This window comes from Falco peregrinus, chromosome 3, assembly GCF_023634155.1.
Source record: "Falco peregrinus isolate bFalPer1 chromosome 3, bFalPer1.pri, whole genome shotgun sequence".
Classification (NCBI taxonomy): Eukaryota; Metazoa; Chordata; class Aves; order Falconiformes; family Falconidae; genus Falco; species Falco peregrinus.
In genome coordinates, this window is record NC_073723.1 from 110,141,957 (window position 1) to 110,156,504 (window position 14,548).

Genomic DNA, 14,548 nt, shown 5'->3' on the forward strand with positions numbered 1-14,548 from the left:
ATGGGATCAGCCTTTCCAGCATCGCACACAAATCACTGTCGATTCCCACATCCCAGTGTGAAGAATAGATGCTGGTTCCCCCATGACACCATGGCCAGGTGAGAGGCTCAGGTGGGGTCAAGGTCAACCCCCCCAACCACCATGGTGGGTTTATGGACACAGGTCAAGCTGCCTTGGTAACTTTTCCATGAGATCTCCCACTCAGCTAATGAAGGAAAGAGCTTTAAAACTTTAAAAGAATACAACTCCACAGGCTCTCTTTTCTCACCGGCCTACCCGGAGTCCCTGCCTGCATGATGAAATCTGTATCAGGATTACAACCTTGATAAAGGAACTAAAATGATATCAAAGCTGGATGATGCTTAGGAAATCAACTGAAAAATACATCTTAAAGTATCATGGCAAATAGGGAATCCACCACACGGGAAACCCTAAAGGGAGAAAAATGGGGAGAAAACTCCAAACCTCAGCGATGAAGCTGGTGAGGATGTCAGAGCCATGCACCAGCAGAAAAAAACATGGGTCACCCGACAGTTAACGACATCTTCTGGGGGTCCCAGAGGCCAATCCGCTCCCCAGATCCACAGAGGCAACCAGAAACATCATTTCCAGTTGCAGCATCCACAGCTGGAGGGAGATGCTGGAGCTCAGAGGGAGAAGATCCACCAGCTGCTCTACAGCAGGAGATTCCAGAACTTGCTACATAACTGGTGGGGGAACTTCATCGTGGCGGGATTAGACCTACAAATGTGGTCTGAGAACACTTTCAGCCAGCAGATGAGGGACGGCAAGATACAGACGCTGGAAAGCCAAAGCTCTGCACATTCAGCATCAAAGAGAAACATAATGGGATATAATTACCCGCTGGAACAACTTTCAAAGAGGCTGTAATGGATTTGCCGCTGTTAATTAATTTGGGGAAGCTCTGTGACCCTTGCTATGTGGGAAGTGAGACCAGCTGATCACAGTGGCATAAATACATCAGGCTGAGAAAGTGCTGCTGAGGCCAGACCCAGAAAGAAGCTGTTTTTTCCTGGTGAAAAAAGTACCGTGGATTTGGGTACCAAATTCAAACTGCAAAGCTCAGCACTGAGGGGCTGAGCTCCTGCCTAAATCCCACAGGGAAGTGCCATCCGGACACGTTCCTGGAGCAGGACCAGCAGCCAAATTCCTCTGGTTTTGGTTACCTCCACCTCACAGCTGTCACCCGGCTCCAGTTTTCTCCTTCCTATTGGGAATCTTCAAGCCCCATCCCATAGGAGAGTGCCTGCCCTCTGCAAAGTCTTTTTGGGGCTGGAAAGGGATGGCATGGTTTGTGATTCTTTCCTCGCCTGATGTTCTGCAGGTCTAAGAAGGTGAGACATTTCAGGCTGGAGAGAAACAAGCATCCTCAGCAGCCATGCAATCCCAGGAATGGTGACCCGAGAGCCCGAGCCTGCTCCAAGGACTTTGAACAAGTCACCAGATAAAAAAGCACACGCCAAAGCACACCTGCAGGATCTGCACTCGCTCTCCAACGCCGTGTAACGTGCTAGTAAGCACACCACCTGCACCACCCCGAGACAGCCCCACACAACGCGCTCCCGCTGCCCAAGGAGCGAGGGGCCGTATACGGATGGCGTGAAGTGCCCACACGTGACACAACAGACTTTGTCCCAACTCCTTTACCTTTAATCTGCAGCCCAGTCACCAGGAAGGGTGCTTCCTCGTCCCCCAGCGGGCAGGCCAGTTTGCAACCCAATTGCGGGGAAGTTTTTCCACCAGCCTGCAGCTTCAGCTGCGCTTTTTGTATCCGTGCAAGATAAGGAGCCCCAGTTTCTACTCCTGCAGCACAATCCTCCTCTGCTTCCCAGCCCAAAGCCCTGCTCCAACGCGCCTGCAGCACCCAGGTGAATCCCTGAAACACTGGTGCCGCTGTGTGCCAGGGGAGGCGTTACCAACGCTCATTTACAACATAACTCACCCCAGAGCCCAGCAGACTCACGGTGATGGATGTCTGCGCCGTACCGATTCCTTCAGCCTCAGTAATAGGAATGCAGAACCAGCAGAACACCAAAAAAACCCCACCAAAACCAAACTCCACCAAGTGACATGTCACATGGGAAGAAAAATACATGAGATCAAAACAGTGCCACGCACTCTCTCCGTGCTGGTTCTTGAAGATCCTCCAGATGCCCAGAACCTCTCTGCCAGGCAGCCTTACTCAGCTGCCCAGTAAAGGAGCTGGTGTAGCACAACTCTGCTGTGCTCCTTGCACCCCTTTGTTCCCATTTTGCAAATGCCCAACCCCACGCACGGTACATGTTCCCTACTGACCCAGCCAGGGATATTGCATATTGCTGAGGATGCCACAGCCCTTCTTCCCTGAAGAATCTGTTCCCAAGCACATTAACTGATGTGCACTGTACAGATATTTTAACAAAAATTCTTTATTTACATTGCAAAACATTAAAAAAAAAAAAGAGTGATGCCAATTGTTAAATAATTTCAGGAGAACATCGAGAGGACGGGGGCAGTGGGGGAACTGGCTGGAGTTGGAAGTGGTTGGAGTTGGAACTACATGGAGCCAGCACAGGTGAAGGAACACTGAAACAAAGAAGAAACAGGTCCGAAATGCTGGACCAACTCATTCCCAACAAGCCATTCCTACAACAACAAGGCTGCACAGTGACACTGGGTGCCACTACAGTGATTTGCAAGTGAGTGCTACTCACTGCATGCACTAACTCACTTCAACCCAACTCTGAGCTAGAAAACTTGGGAGTGGTCCTGGCTCTCTGTGCCGGGCATCCCCCGCTACCTCTGAACCTAAAAAAACCCAACAGTGCCCGTTTCTCCTGGCTGATTTTAAAGGATCTTGACAAATACCCGCTTTAGCTGCCTGAAGCTGGGCAAGACAAATGCTGTCCATGTCTACAGCGGCAGAAGGATACAGGAAGGCGCTTCCAAAGACCTGGCTGGGACCTACACGTAGTGACACCAGCCTCGTACCTAGAAATGAAAACCTGCCAGTCTCAAGTTGGATGTTGCCTAGGGATCGTGGACGCCCAACTGAAATGACCAACAAGTCTGGGCTTGAGGACAACCCTAAAGGGGACCTGACCCATCAGCACGGGTCTTCCCACCTGCAAGAAAGCCCGTTAACGAGGTTGTCCCCTCAAAAACCTACAACCACCACCAGAAGCACCAGGAAAATGAAAGAATGATTGCATTCCCTGTTAGCACTTCATCAAACAGGAGGAGCTCCCAAGAGTCTGAAGCTCTGCAGATCTGAAAGACCTTTTTTACAGAAGCAGGGACACATCTTCATGGGCAATTCCAGATGTCTTTAGACATCATTTAATGGAAGGTCAAAAATGGTGGGGATCTGCTTTTGTCAGTGCCTGCCCACTGGCTGAAATTTGAAAAATCCGCAACCAAAAGGCTAATACAGCAGATTTTTTACAAGCTGCAGCCTGACACATTGAAATCGAGACAGATTTGTTTAAATGCTTGTGTTTTTTACGGCAAAGTGGGCGGACAAATGGAAACAATACCGTACGTTAGCCTGAGCTCTGTCTTGAGCCTATTGGTTTAGTCAAAACGAAGCCTGAATAATAGGAAATGCTGGAAACATCTCCCTTCAGATGAGGACAGTGGTATTTTTTTGAGTTGTACTGAGCGAGGAGGCTCAAGTCCTCTCTTTCTCCTCTTCTTTCCTTGATCACTGCCTGCCCCACACATGGCTGCTCCTCTTTCTATAGCGATCAGAGGGTTCACCCACCGGCAGGTCAAAACGAAGCCTGCACCCACTCGACTGCCCGGGTAATACCGGCTGGATTCCTGCCACAGCTCCCTTTCATCCGCTGGTGTCTAAAGCCAAGGCTTCGAGGCAGCCCAACCCCATCTTCCCCTCGATCCCAGCTGCAAAATCTCACCCCTCCAGCACTGCCTGTGGTGTTGGTGTAGCCCAGAGGGAAGCCAGTTCAGGCGGTTGAGCTGGCAAAAAACCCTGACGCTGTCAGAGAAGCATCTTCTGGTGCCTCACGGAGCTGAGTCAGCTCTCTGCAGGCTCAGATGGACGTGGAAATAAGTCAAGAGAAAAGCAAGGCGCAGAGCAGCCTGGCGTTCAGCTGCACTGGGTGCCTGTGATGAATGAGACTTACCACATTTCTGCTCCGTTGCTTTACATTTCCCCACACTGAGAGATCACAACCGGCAGCTTGGGTTTGTTATTGGGACCCGTAGGCACGTTCTGAGGACAAACATAACGTTAAACGTTATAAAAACACGGCAAACTGCTCACCAGTGAGTGACAGGTACCTGAAGACTGGCTAAGAGATGCCTGTACAGCAGGAGCAGGGAAATCGAGACTCAGCTCCAAGTAACACGGAAGCGCCGTTACACGTTTTGGCAACGGACCCAGCCAGATTCCGTGCACAGTCTGGGATACTGACAGACCCCCCATCCTTGGAACAGGAGGGAAGAAACAAAGCAAAAACTGGAGAGCTCCTCACGAGATCACTTGAGGCTGCTCTGGCTTAAATCTTTAAAAGTTACTAATTACAGCTGCAACAAGCAAAGCCAACTTGTATTTGTACAGAAAGGGAATCTACGCACGAGGCAGTCACAACACAACCCTCATCCTGAACCTCTCGTTCTGCTGGACTCAGCTGCTCTTTCACGAGTCTCTTATTTATTTCCTTTAACTTGCCCCTTCCTGCAGCGATGCACAAAGCCGGCACACCACAACCCTTCCACCAGTGCGTCTGGCAAAACACAGGCTGTATCATGCTCTACAGCTCCTTGCACGTGACCTTTTCTCCACACCTCACAGCTCTGTGTTTGCCCCACTTTCTAGACTGAGATTAGAGACCCTCGTGCACATTATCCCCTGCGTGTGCAGTGAAGCTGTGTCCACTGCCTTGGAGAACTCAACGCTCTTTGTTAAACCTACTCGTGATCCTGCCATGACACCCCGGCACAAAGCTGGTGGCAGCTACCACCCTGAGTGTCTTTATCTTCAGCTCCTGGAAGCCCATCAGAAGATCAGTTTAATTTTTCTTATTGCATATGCTGATCACGGATCAGCAGAACTGATGATGCAGCATCCACTGAATAATCCCAGGCAGTGGCACAGAAGGGATCTGCTTTTTGCTCTTGTCTGAGTTGCTGATGGAACAGCTTTTTAATTCAGCTTCCTGAACAAATGCAAAGCGTTGCAAATAAAGCCACAAGACCCAATCCCCACTCAAAGACCAGCCAGCAACCACAAGAGCACAGTAATTCGAAAGTCAATCTATATGACAGCCTTTGCCTCAACAGATTTCCTGCTACTTTATAAAGATGAGAACTGATAATACCAGTTATCAACACTGGTATTCCCCAGTTCCTGTAAACAGGCAGTGGGAGAGAACACAACAACCCTTGCTAATCCTCTACGTGACTTTCCAACATGGATATTCACAGAGAGAGAAGAGAATTCCACTTACTTCGATTTTTCTCATGACCAACAGCCCATCAACAATTTTACCTAGAATGAGAAAATTGATCCGTTTCAATACGGCCAGTTTTTACCGTTGCTCCTCCTGACTCATGACAGGTACATTTTTGCCCATCCTGAAAGCCTTGGGCAGTGTATGTAGCTACTGGGCACTTCAGGGTTTGTTGCCCATCTCTAAATAAAGGAAACAATCCCTCTGAAAATACTTTCCTCGTGTAGAACAGATCAAGTGCATTTTCCCATCCCAGGGGTGGCGCCTGTAAAAGTCTAGATTTTGAGACCTACAGCCACCAGCTGCGCAAAAATACAGCCCAAACACCCACCTATCAACACCACCCTCGTAATGATGCAAAACCAGCGACGAATGGCATCAGGGTTACTGAAGAACTGGAGAAAGCAGTAAGCAGGAATCAGCTTAAAGGCTTGGAAACCCTACAGCTCAAGTGGCACTGCCTGAAACGCTAGCAGACGTGGTTTCGCAGAGATACTGTCTAAAAATTCTGCTGAAAATTCTAACAGCGGAGAAGAAAGGCATCCCTGCACTCATCTGTCTTCTGCACTGGCACAAGGATTTGTGTAGGAACACGATACACCGATCAAGGAACTGATCTGGATTAAAGCTAACCAGGGAAAAAATAAAAGTGTTTCATTTCAATAGCGTTCCCTCTCAGTGCCTGGCAGCACAGGTACCTCTGCTAGCACCGGCGCGGGGGGAAGAACAAGCCGTTTATTTTAGTGTCTGTGAGCCGGTACCGCGGCCCCTGTGGCAGGTACTCACCGAACACAACGTGTTTTCCATCCAACCAGTCGCATTTGGAGCACGTAATGAAGAACTGACAGCCGTTGGTGCTTGGACCACTGTTTGCCTGCAGGGGAAGAATGGCAAAATACAAAAAACGTACAATTTCAAGACTTCCCAAAACTGAAGGCAGAAAAGAGCTGCTGCTCTAGACCTACCCTAGCTTATTTTTAATTTATTGCTACATGAAGGAAGGAAGGAAGATAAACATCTGGAGGGGAGTACCCTGTGCTGGGACGCAGCACGCCACGGCTCGTCGTGCTGGTGTGCACAAAAGCCACATTACCAACTTTTTCTTACACTTCTACAAAAGCACATTCAGCACAAGGCTGTGCTGAAATCTGGGTGCTAGAACACGCTCCAGAAAAAGGGCTGAACTTTTTGGTGGTGCGCACTTACTGGCTGCAGTATTTCCTAAAGGAAAATGGAAAGCCAGGAACCAGGGCAGGAAAAAAAAGCGGCCGATTTCTGCTATTCAGAAGGTTTCCTCAGAATTAAAGAAAAAAAAGTGTCTGTTCTGATGTCAGGATGAGAAAGGTAACGATTGTATCGGCGCAGGGCTCACGGGAATAGAGTGATGCAGATGTGGAATTTAATTCACACCTGAGCGCAACACCCAGAGCATTCACACTCTCCTGAGAAAACATCTCGGCAACACTTAAATCCATTTCAATTTTTCAAAGCTCTGCTGACAACCAGGCAATACTAAAGCACGCTTCTGTGCCGACAAGCAAACTGGGCAAGTTTTGCAGCTGCAGGACTGCACATGGTCACATTGGATTTTTACTTATTGCTAGCCAGTTCCAGAAGCATCCAGCTGGGATGGACCATGGTTTGGCCCAGCAGAATGACTCCAGAGCCATGCCATTTTAAAACAAAGCTGGTAATACCAGCGTGGATCCCTTCTCCCACACCACGACACACTGGTTGCTTAGCTGTGTCGTGACACCTCTTTTTGGGCCATGTTTTGAACCAGATAAATAACTAATCCAAACAGTGAACGCCCTAAGCAAGCGGTTCTAAGGGCAGGGCAGCTGAAAGAGCTGGGGAAGCAGCAGTTGTGGACAGGAACGCTGAAACACTGGCCCCACTTGCTTTCCCCTGCAAAAGTCAGCGTCATTCCTACCAGGCAACATGCAAATGTTGCAGTTTTTCCTACGACGCTGAACTGGAATATGTTATAAAAGATACCATGGTAACACCGCTACGGCTTTGAAACTCCCAAATCTCTCTGTTTCATCCTTGCCGAGGTCAATGTTTGACAACAGTATCAGGGAAGAAGAAACCACCACCACTCGCCCCTATAAAAAAGCTGGAAGAATCAAGTTGTTCCAAAAGCTGATAAAAAAAACCACCTGCCCCAGCACTCCAACAGGTAAAAACCAAAAGGATGCAGCAGAATCCAGACTTTTGTGTTACTCAACACATTAACCCATGAGTAGACTTCTGACTAGTAGTTGTTACAAAGCAGACCCTGTATCCCAGGGTGGGGATTTCTGTTGTCTGGCAAATAATTTACACACTTAGGAAAAGGGCAAAGAGGAAGTACCAAAAGCTTTTTTTAGTCTTACAATGTCAGTATTTTTTACTCACCATAGAAAGCAGCCCTGGAGCAGAGTGTTTCAGCTTGAAGTTTTCATCTGCAAAAGGACCCCTATATATACTGGCTACTCCAGTGCCGTCTCCCTGCGTGACAGAGGCACCCAGTCAAGCCACAGCATTTGTTCTGGAGCAACTGCTACAGAACAATTTAAAAATTAAATTTAAAATCCCCAGGCAAAGGGACAGGGTGAAGCAGAGCCCCAAATGGATGCTGTAACTGCCCATTTATATACCCTGGCAGCAAACACATTCAACACTTCATCGCTGAAGAGGAACAGCAACTGCTTTCTAACCACAGCGCACATCATTTGCCATCCCCACGTTGGCAGAACCCCACGGAGATGCTGAGGGTTAATCCAAGCCTCCCAGAGTGAGATGGAGCCTATAGATGGCTTGGTACGGACCCACCTGGACTTCGCAGAGAAAAGGGAGGGGACACAAAGGTATGGTGTGACAAGGAAAGCAGAAGTGATTGTGTGGAAAAAGTTGGTAGCTGATGGCGTGCTGACTTATTTCACCTTATTTTCTGTGACTTTACTGGAAACGGGGAAATGATCTCTCTGTTCAGCAAGGACAGTTTCTAAACCACGGAATTTCCAATCTCTGCTGCACTTTCTACCAAGTCAAGGCATCTGGTACTTAACTACAAGCCCCGGCACTCCGATCTCAAGACAATTATAAATTCAAGCCGCACGGCCCATAACGGCCGCAGGTTGCAAGCTCTGACTGCTCACAAGTTTGTAACTTTGGGGAAGGATGACACACGGTTCACATGGGACGCATGAACTTGTGGGACTGATGAAAGGCCACCCTGCCTCGGGTGCAGCGCAGCAGAGACACTCCTGTGTGATGCCAAAAGGACCGAGCAGGGACCTTTCAACAGACAGAGTGGCCTTAAAGGCGCTGCAGTGAGGAACCCTTCGGGGAAAGCCGCAGAAGCAATGCAAACAGGCACCTCTGGCACAGTCAGATTTACTATTCTGACCGTAATTTCCAGTTCTGTGTGGATTTTCCCTGTCTGTGGCAGTTCTGCCTTGCTGCAACCTGTCTCCCTTTATCGCCTTTCTGCTTAATGTATGCATTCTTTATTAGGCTAAATTTAACAGGAAAATAAACGCCAGTAATACAGCAGCACATGCAAGTCCACATCTTCTGCTCTGCTCGCCTCGCCTTCGCTTCTCTTCCTCCTGTTCTCTGTGGTTTGCTTCAGCTGTCAGCTCTGAGACGGGAACACAAACCCTACCTTAGTGGTCAGCATGACCCTTCTTGCTCCTCAAGTGGCTTTTTAATAAGTGTAAGATATAAATTACAAATACTGGTGCAATCCGTAATGATTGTTGAGCTTCAGTGGAAGCAATAAAGCCCACTGGGACGTTTGAGTGGCATCACAATTGACAAAATTAGAAAAATTGGCTAGAAGTCTGGTGTGGTTGAGCCACCTGCTGTGTGGGTCAGTTCTCTCAGTGACTTTCATGCAACCAACTTTTATAAATTTGGTATTAACAAAAGCTTCATCACCTCCCTGAGATTCTGAAACATTTCCAGAAGTGAAATAATTTTACTGGGTCCTAGGACAGCGAGGAGACCCTGTGGGCCTCCAGCCTTCCGCCGGCACTCTGCGTATCCCCAAGCCAGAGTGTGACCACCTCTGTGGGCACGAAGTCTTTTCACAAAAAGTGAGTTTTCATTTAAACTATCTCTTGCACTAGATACTTGGTTCTAGACTTAGAGACTCTCCCTCCACAAAGCTAATAGAAATTCACAGGATTTCTTGTTTGGGGGGACAGGAGAACAGGGAAGGACAACAGCGTTAAAAAAAAAAAAAATCTTTGAAAGTTTCAAAAGCCTCTACCTGTACTGCCATGCTTTTTTTTAAGAGGAAATATTTTGGAAAGAAGGTATGTTCACCCAAGACTCTGGATTTGTTTTCCAAGTACGTTCTAGTCTCTTGCAGTAAGATGACAGCAATGCGATGAGGAAACCTCCAGCTACTACCGGGGACCCCAAAAGAGAGGCAACAGATCCCACAAATCAGCATGGGAACAGCTGCACGTTATACCACACGGAAAAGTACAAGAGGAATACAGAAGTACATACGTTTACAAAGTCACCTCCCTGGATCATGAAATCCTTTATTACCCTAAAAAAGTAAAACAATACTTAGTTCTCAGTAGACAAATGGCTCAATATGTGCTAAAAAGGAGTTGTGCCTCACAGCACACACAAGTTATCAGGGTCTATGAATGCTACAGTCTAAAATCTACAATAAATATTAACTACTAGCTAATTTGGGACCTATTGCTCTTCGACCAGGGATAGTGATTAGGTGACAAGATGCCAGAAAACGATCTCTGACCTGGCACACCAGTAATGGGGGATCCCTCCCAGTGACCCCAGCGTGCACACCTAACAGCACCCCCAAACCCACAGCAGGATGAGATCATGACCTACAAATGCCCCCCAGACCAACAGTGCCTTGAGGCAGGTCTCAAACCCACACCTAGCTCTGACGGCCAACACAAAAGCACATGAATTACCTGTGGAAAGTGCTTCCTTTATAACCTATAGGGACACCATCTTTCCTGGAAGGAAATAGAAAGGAAAATCATGGCAACTTACCGGATATGCCAACACAAAACCCTCCCAGAATTCCAAGTCCCAAAGGGTTGCCCTATACATTAGTAGCCAGGCTATACGACCGAGCGCTGCAGCCTGGCTTTCAGCTGGTGCTAACAGAGGGAAAGGGAAATCTCAAATGGGCTCTGCACATTAAATGACACACGATTTCCTACAACTTCCATACCGTCACGTCTACGAGATGCCACTGCAACCTGAAGCGTGAACAGGTGGGATTTGCAGACAGGGCTTTGTAAAGCAACCTAAGCACAAACAAATTCATGTCTAAAAGGGAAAGTCTGCCGCCTCCATGACTGACTGAGCCCATCACAATTTCATCAGAGCTTATTTCCATAACTCTTTTTTACTGGCAGAGTAAGAGAAACTTCCAAGTGAGCCTTCTTCCTACTCACTCAGTCCCATTTCTTTGAACAGGCTACTTAAAACGACGCTATAACCCACATACCTGAATTCACCTGTACAAAACTGCCTGGAAAACAAAAAAAAGAGAGCAGAGCGTGAGGCACATCTGAACCCTGAGGACACAAGGGGCTCCGTTCAGCAAACTCGTACTGACTGTTGGGATATCCCCAACAAGACTGGAACCGGCAGTAACTCCTCCCAACTCCCATTTCACCACAGATTTCGGCGCTATCTGCAGCTGAGGAGGTCACTGAGGCGGTAAGAGGTGGTGAATGGGGAGCAAGCACCACATTTCACAGAGAACAGGGCACATCCATTTCTCCCCTGGAAGCGGGATGTCCAAGTGGCACGTCCTTCAGGCACTGGCAAGAGAACTGGGTGCCAAGGAGACCTCCACCGTGACACTGAGATGCTGCCTTTTATAAATGGAGTGAGCGTATCAGAAGCTCCGAGAGGGGCTGGGGTCCTTCACCTTCCGACCAGGTGGGCTCCCCTGAGCGGTCAGGATGCCGCATGGTCACACCGCTCCAGGAACGGAGGAAGGAGCAAAGCAGCTGCAGTGGTTTGGGGGGACAGGTAGCCCCTCTGTCACCAGAGACAGTCCCAAATAGAAAAGCCTTTGCAGCCAGGTCCAGGTGGCGCTGCAGGAGCACAGGCTGCTCCTTACCTGAAGTTCTCCGCTGTTTTGGGGACAACATCAGCAAAGAGCTCGATCTTCATACGCCCGACCTCCTGGGGAGACAGTGGCCAGGTCAGCTTCGCACACACCACCCTCCCCCCCGCAGGCAGGGAAGCTCCAACAGACCCAACCCCTGCTGCACCCCCACCCCACCAGCCCCCTCCTGACGCACCCTGCACCCCCTGCTGCACTGCTGCAGACCCTTCCTAGTGACCCCCCATAACCCTACAGCCCACCACCACCCCCTGCACCCCCCACTGTACTGCTGCAGGCCCTTCCTAGTGCCCCCCATAACACTACAGCCCCCCCACACACACTCCCTACACCTCCCACTGCTCCCTGCAGGCCCTTGTCAGTGCGCCCACCGTAATCCTACAGCCCCCCCCTGCTCCCTGCAGGCCCTTCCCACTGCACCCCCATAACCCTACCGCCCCCCCCTCTACTTCCTACACCCCCCACCGCTCCCTGCAGGCCCTTCCCGGTGCACACCATAACCCTACAGCCCGCCCCCCCCCGCAGGCTCTTCCCACTGCACCCCGATAACCCTACAGAGCCCCCTCTGCTCCCTACAACCCCACCGCTCCCTGCAGGCCCTTCCCAGTGCACACCATAACCCTACAGCCCGCCCCCCCCCCCCCCCCGCAGGCTCTTCCCACTGCACCCCCATAACCCTACAGAGCCCCCTCTGCTCCCTACACCCCCCACCGCTCCCTGCAGGCCCTTCCCAATGCACACTGAAACCCTACAGCCCCCACCTCACTCCCTGCAGGCCCTTCCCAGTGCCCCCCCGTAACCCTACAGTCCCCTCCCCCACTCCCTGCAGGCCCTTCCCAGTGCCCCCCGTAAACCTACAGCCCCCCCTCTGCTCCCTGCAACCCCCCCACTCCCTGCAGGCCCTTCCCAGTCCCCCCCATAACCCCACAACCCCCCCCCGCCCCCTGCACCCCCCTCCCGCTGCACCACTGCCGGCGCTTCCACCTGCAGCGCTGCAAGCCCCACAGCGACCCCCTGAACCCCCCATGGCCGCAGCCCCCCAGGGAACACGGTGAGGGCCGCCCCCACGCCGGGCGCTCCCCTTCGCCCCCCCCCCCGCCACCTCCCCGGGGGCAGGGGCCCTGCCCAGCCCCCTCACCCAGCCCACCTGCCCGCCGATGCTGACATCGAAGAAGACGACGGGGTTGTTGGGATTGGAAGCCAGCACCGCCATTGCGGCCGCCTCGCCCCGGAACCGGAAGTTGTCGGGCCCTGAACCGGAAGTTGTCCGGCCCGGAACCGGGGTCGGTCCGGAACCGGAAGTGGCTGACGCGAGGAGCGGGGCGGCGCGTCCCTAGGCTGTCCGGGGCTATCCCTTATCCCGATGAGCATCCCAGAATGTCCAGGCCCAGCTGGGGGGGCCTGGGCCGCCATGGGGGGCTCAGCACGGCCAACGGGTCGGTCCTGGTGCACCAGCGACCCCCTGAGCGCGTTTCTGATAGAAAGCTTAGAAATCACTAGATTAACAGGATATGGAAAACTTAGAATAATGAAAACTCTCACGGTACGTACAAAGAGGAGATTCACAGCGTGACTTTGCAAATCAGGCCCCGTCCTGGGGCCCGTTGTACTGCTAACGTGGGCCTGGGGTGCTCCTGTGCTGGTAAGACACCGGTATCAACCGTCTGCGCCTTGAGATCTGAAAACTGGATCTGTTCTGTTTTATGGTCTGGAAGAAACTCAAGACACAACTGAGTCTGCGCAAAAGCAAAGGTGACAAGTTCGGAGCGAGGGAGACTCCTGAGCCTTCATCCTCACCGACTTCCGTGACCACCACCAGGAGACAGCGCGCAAATGGGAGAAAACTTACGTTAATGACTTCTCGGTAGACTAGTTATCCTAACCCCACCTATTCTCAGGCATCTCTTGAATATGTAAGAATGTATACTTTAAATCACACATGCACTAAGAAGTCAAGGCACCAGGTGTTTTTGGAATTACGCACCCTGATGCCTGCCAGTGAATTAAACATACCTGCTTTATAACCTATCCTGAATTATAAAGTTCAATTCCGCACATCGTTTCTGTTCCAAAATTCCCAAAGATTTGTGTGCGGTCTGGGGGTGTCCACCATCTCTGCTGGCAACCTGTGCCAGCCTTTCATCATCATTCTGAAACATTTCTTCCTCACATCTAGGCTAAATCTACCCTCCCTTACTTCAAAACCATCACCCCCTGCCCTATTGCTACAGGCCCTGCCAAAAAATGTGCCCCCTCTTTCTCAGAACCCCCTCCAAGCTCTGGCAGGTCTCTGGGGTCTCCCCGGAACCAGCTCTTCTCCAGGCTGACCAGCCCCAGCTCCCAGCCTGTCCTCACGGGAGAGGGGCTCCAGCCCTCGGAGCAGCTCCGTGGCCTCCTCTGGACTCGCTCCAGCAGGTCCATGTCCTCCTTACGCTGGGGGTCCCGGAGCCGGAGGCAGCGCTGCAGGGGGGTCTCACCAGAGCAGAGCAGAGGGGGAGAACCCCCTCCCTGGCCCTGCAGCTGGGGGTGCAGCCCAGGGTAGGGGTGGCTGGCTGGGCTGCGGGCACGCATTGCCAGGACACATGGAGCTTCTCACCCACCAACACCCCCCAGTCCCTCTCCATCTGCTCCCAGCCTGGATTTGTGCTTGGGATCACCCTCGCCCACGTGCAGGACCTTGCACCTGCTTGTTGAACTCCATGAGGGTCACTCAGGACCACCCCTCAAGCCTGTTGAGGCCCCTCTGACTGGCACCCCTTCCCTGAGGCAGCCCTCCATGGTTGCAGCTCTTTTTTTTTTTTTTTGGAGGACCTTCCTCCTCCAAGCACTCAGATTTCCTTGGTTCCCATCTTGCAAACTGTGATTCCTATTCATCCCACGCATGGGAAAACCACTTGAAGGTGGGAAATTATAGAAAACTGGCACCTAACAGAAATTATAGGATTATAACCAC

At 51.0% G+C, this 14,548-nt stretch overlaps 1 protein-coding gene across 2 annotated transcripts; it reads right to left on the reverse strand.

Moving 5' to 3' along the window:
• Window positions 1-461: 461 nt before the first annotated feature.
• On the reverse strand, window positions 462-12,894 carry PPIH (peptidylprolyl isomerase H). Of its 2 annotated transcripts, none has more exons than XM_027786982.2 (10): window positions 12,743-12,894; window positions 11,590-11,654; window positions 10,966-10,989; window positions 10,421-10,465; window positions 9,981-10,023; window positions 7,875-7,967; window positions 6,261-6,348; window positions 5,472-5,512; window positions 4,146-4,234; window positions 462-1,339 (listed from the first exon to the last, which is right to left on the reverse strand). In XM_027786982.2, exons 1-9 carry the CDS (start codon window positions 12,806-12,808, stop codon window positions 4,166-4,168), a joined length of 534 nt encoding a protein of 177 aa, XP_027642783.1. In that variant the 5' UTR covers window positions 12,809-12,894; the 3' UTR covers window positions 462-1,339; window positions 4,146-4,165. The 2 variants fall into 2 exon arrangements, with proteins under 2 accessions (XP_027642783.1, XP_005237634.1); XM_005237577.4 differs by lacking the exon at window positions 462-1,339 and adding an exon at window positions 2,412-2,586.
• Window positions 12,895-14,548: the final 1,654 nt, after the last annotated feature.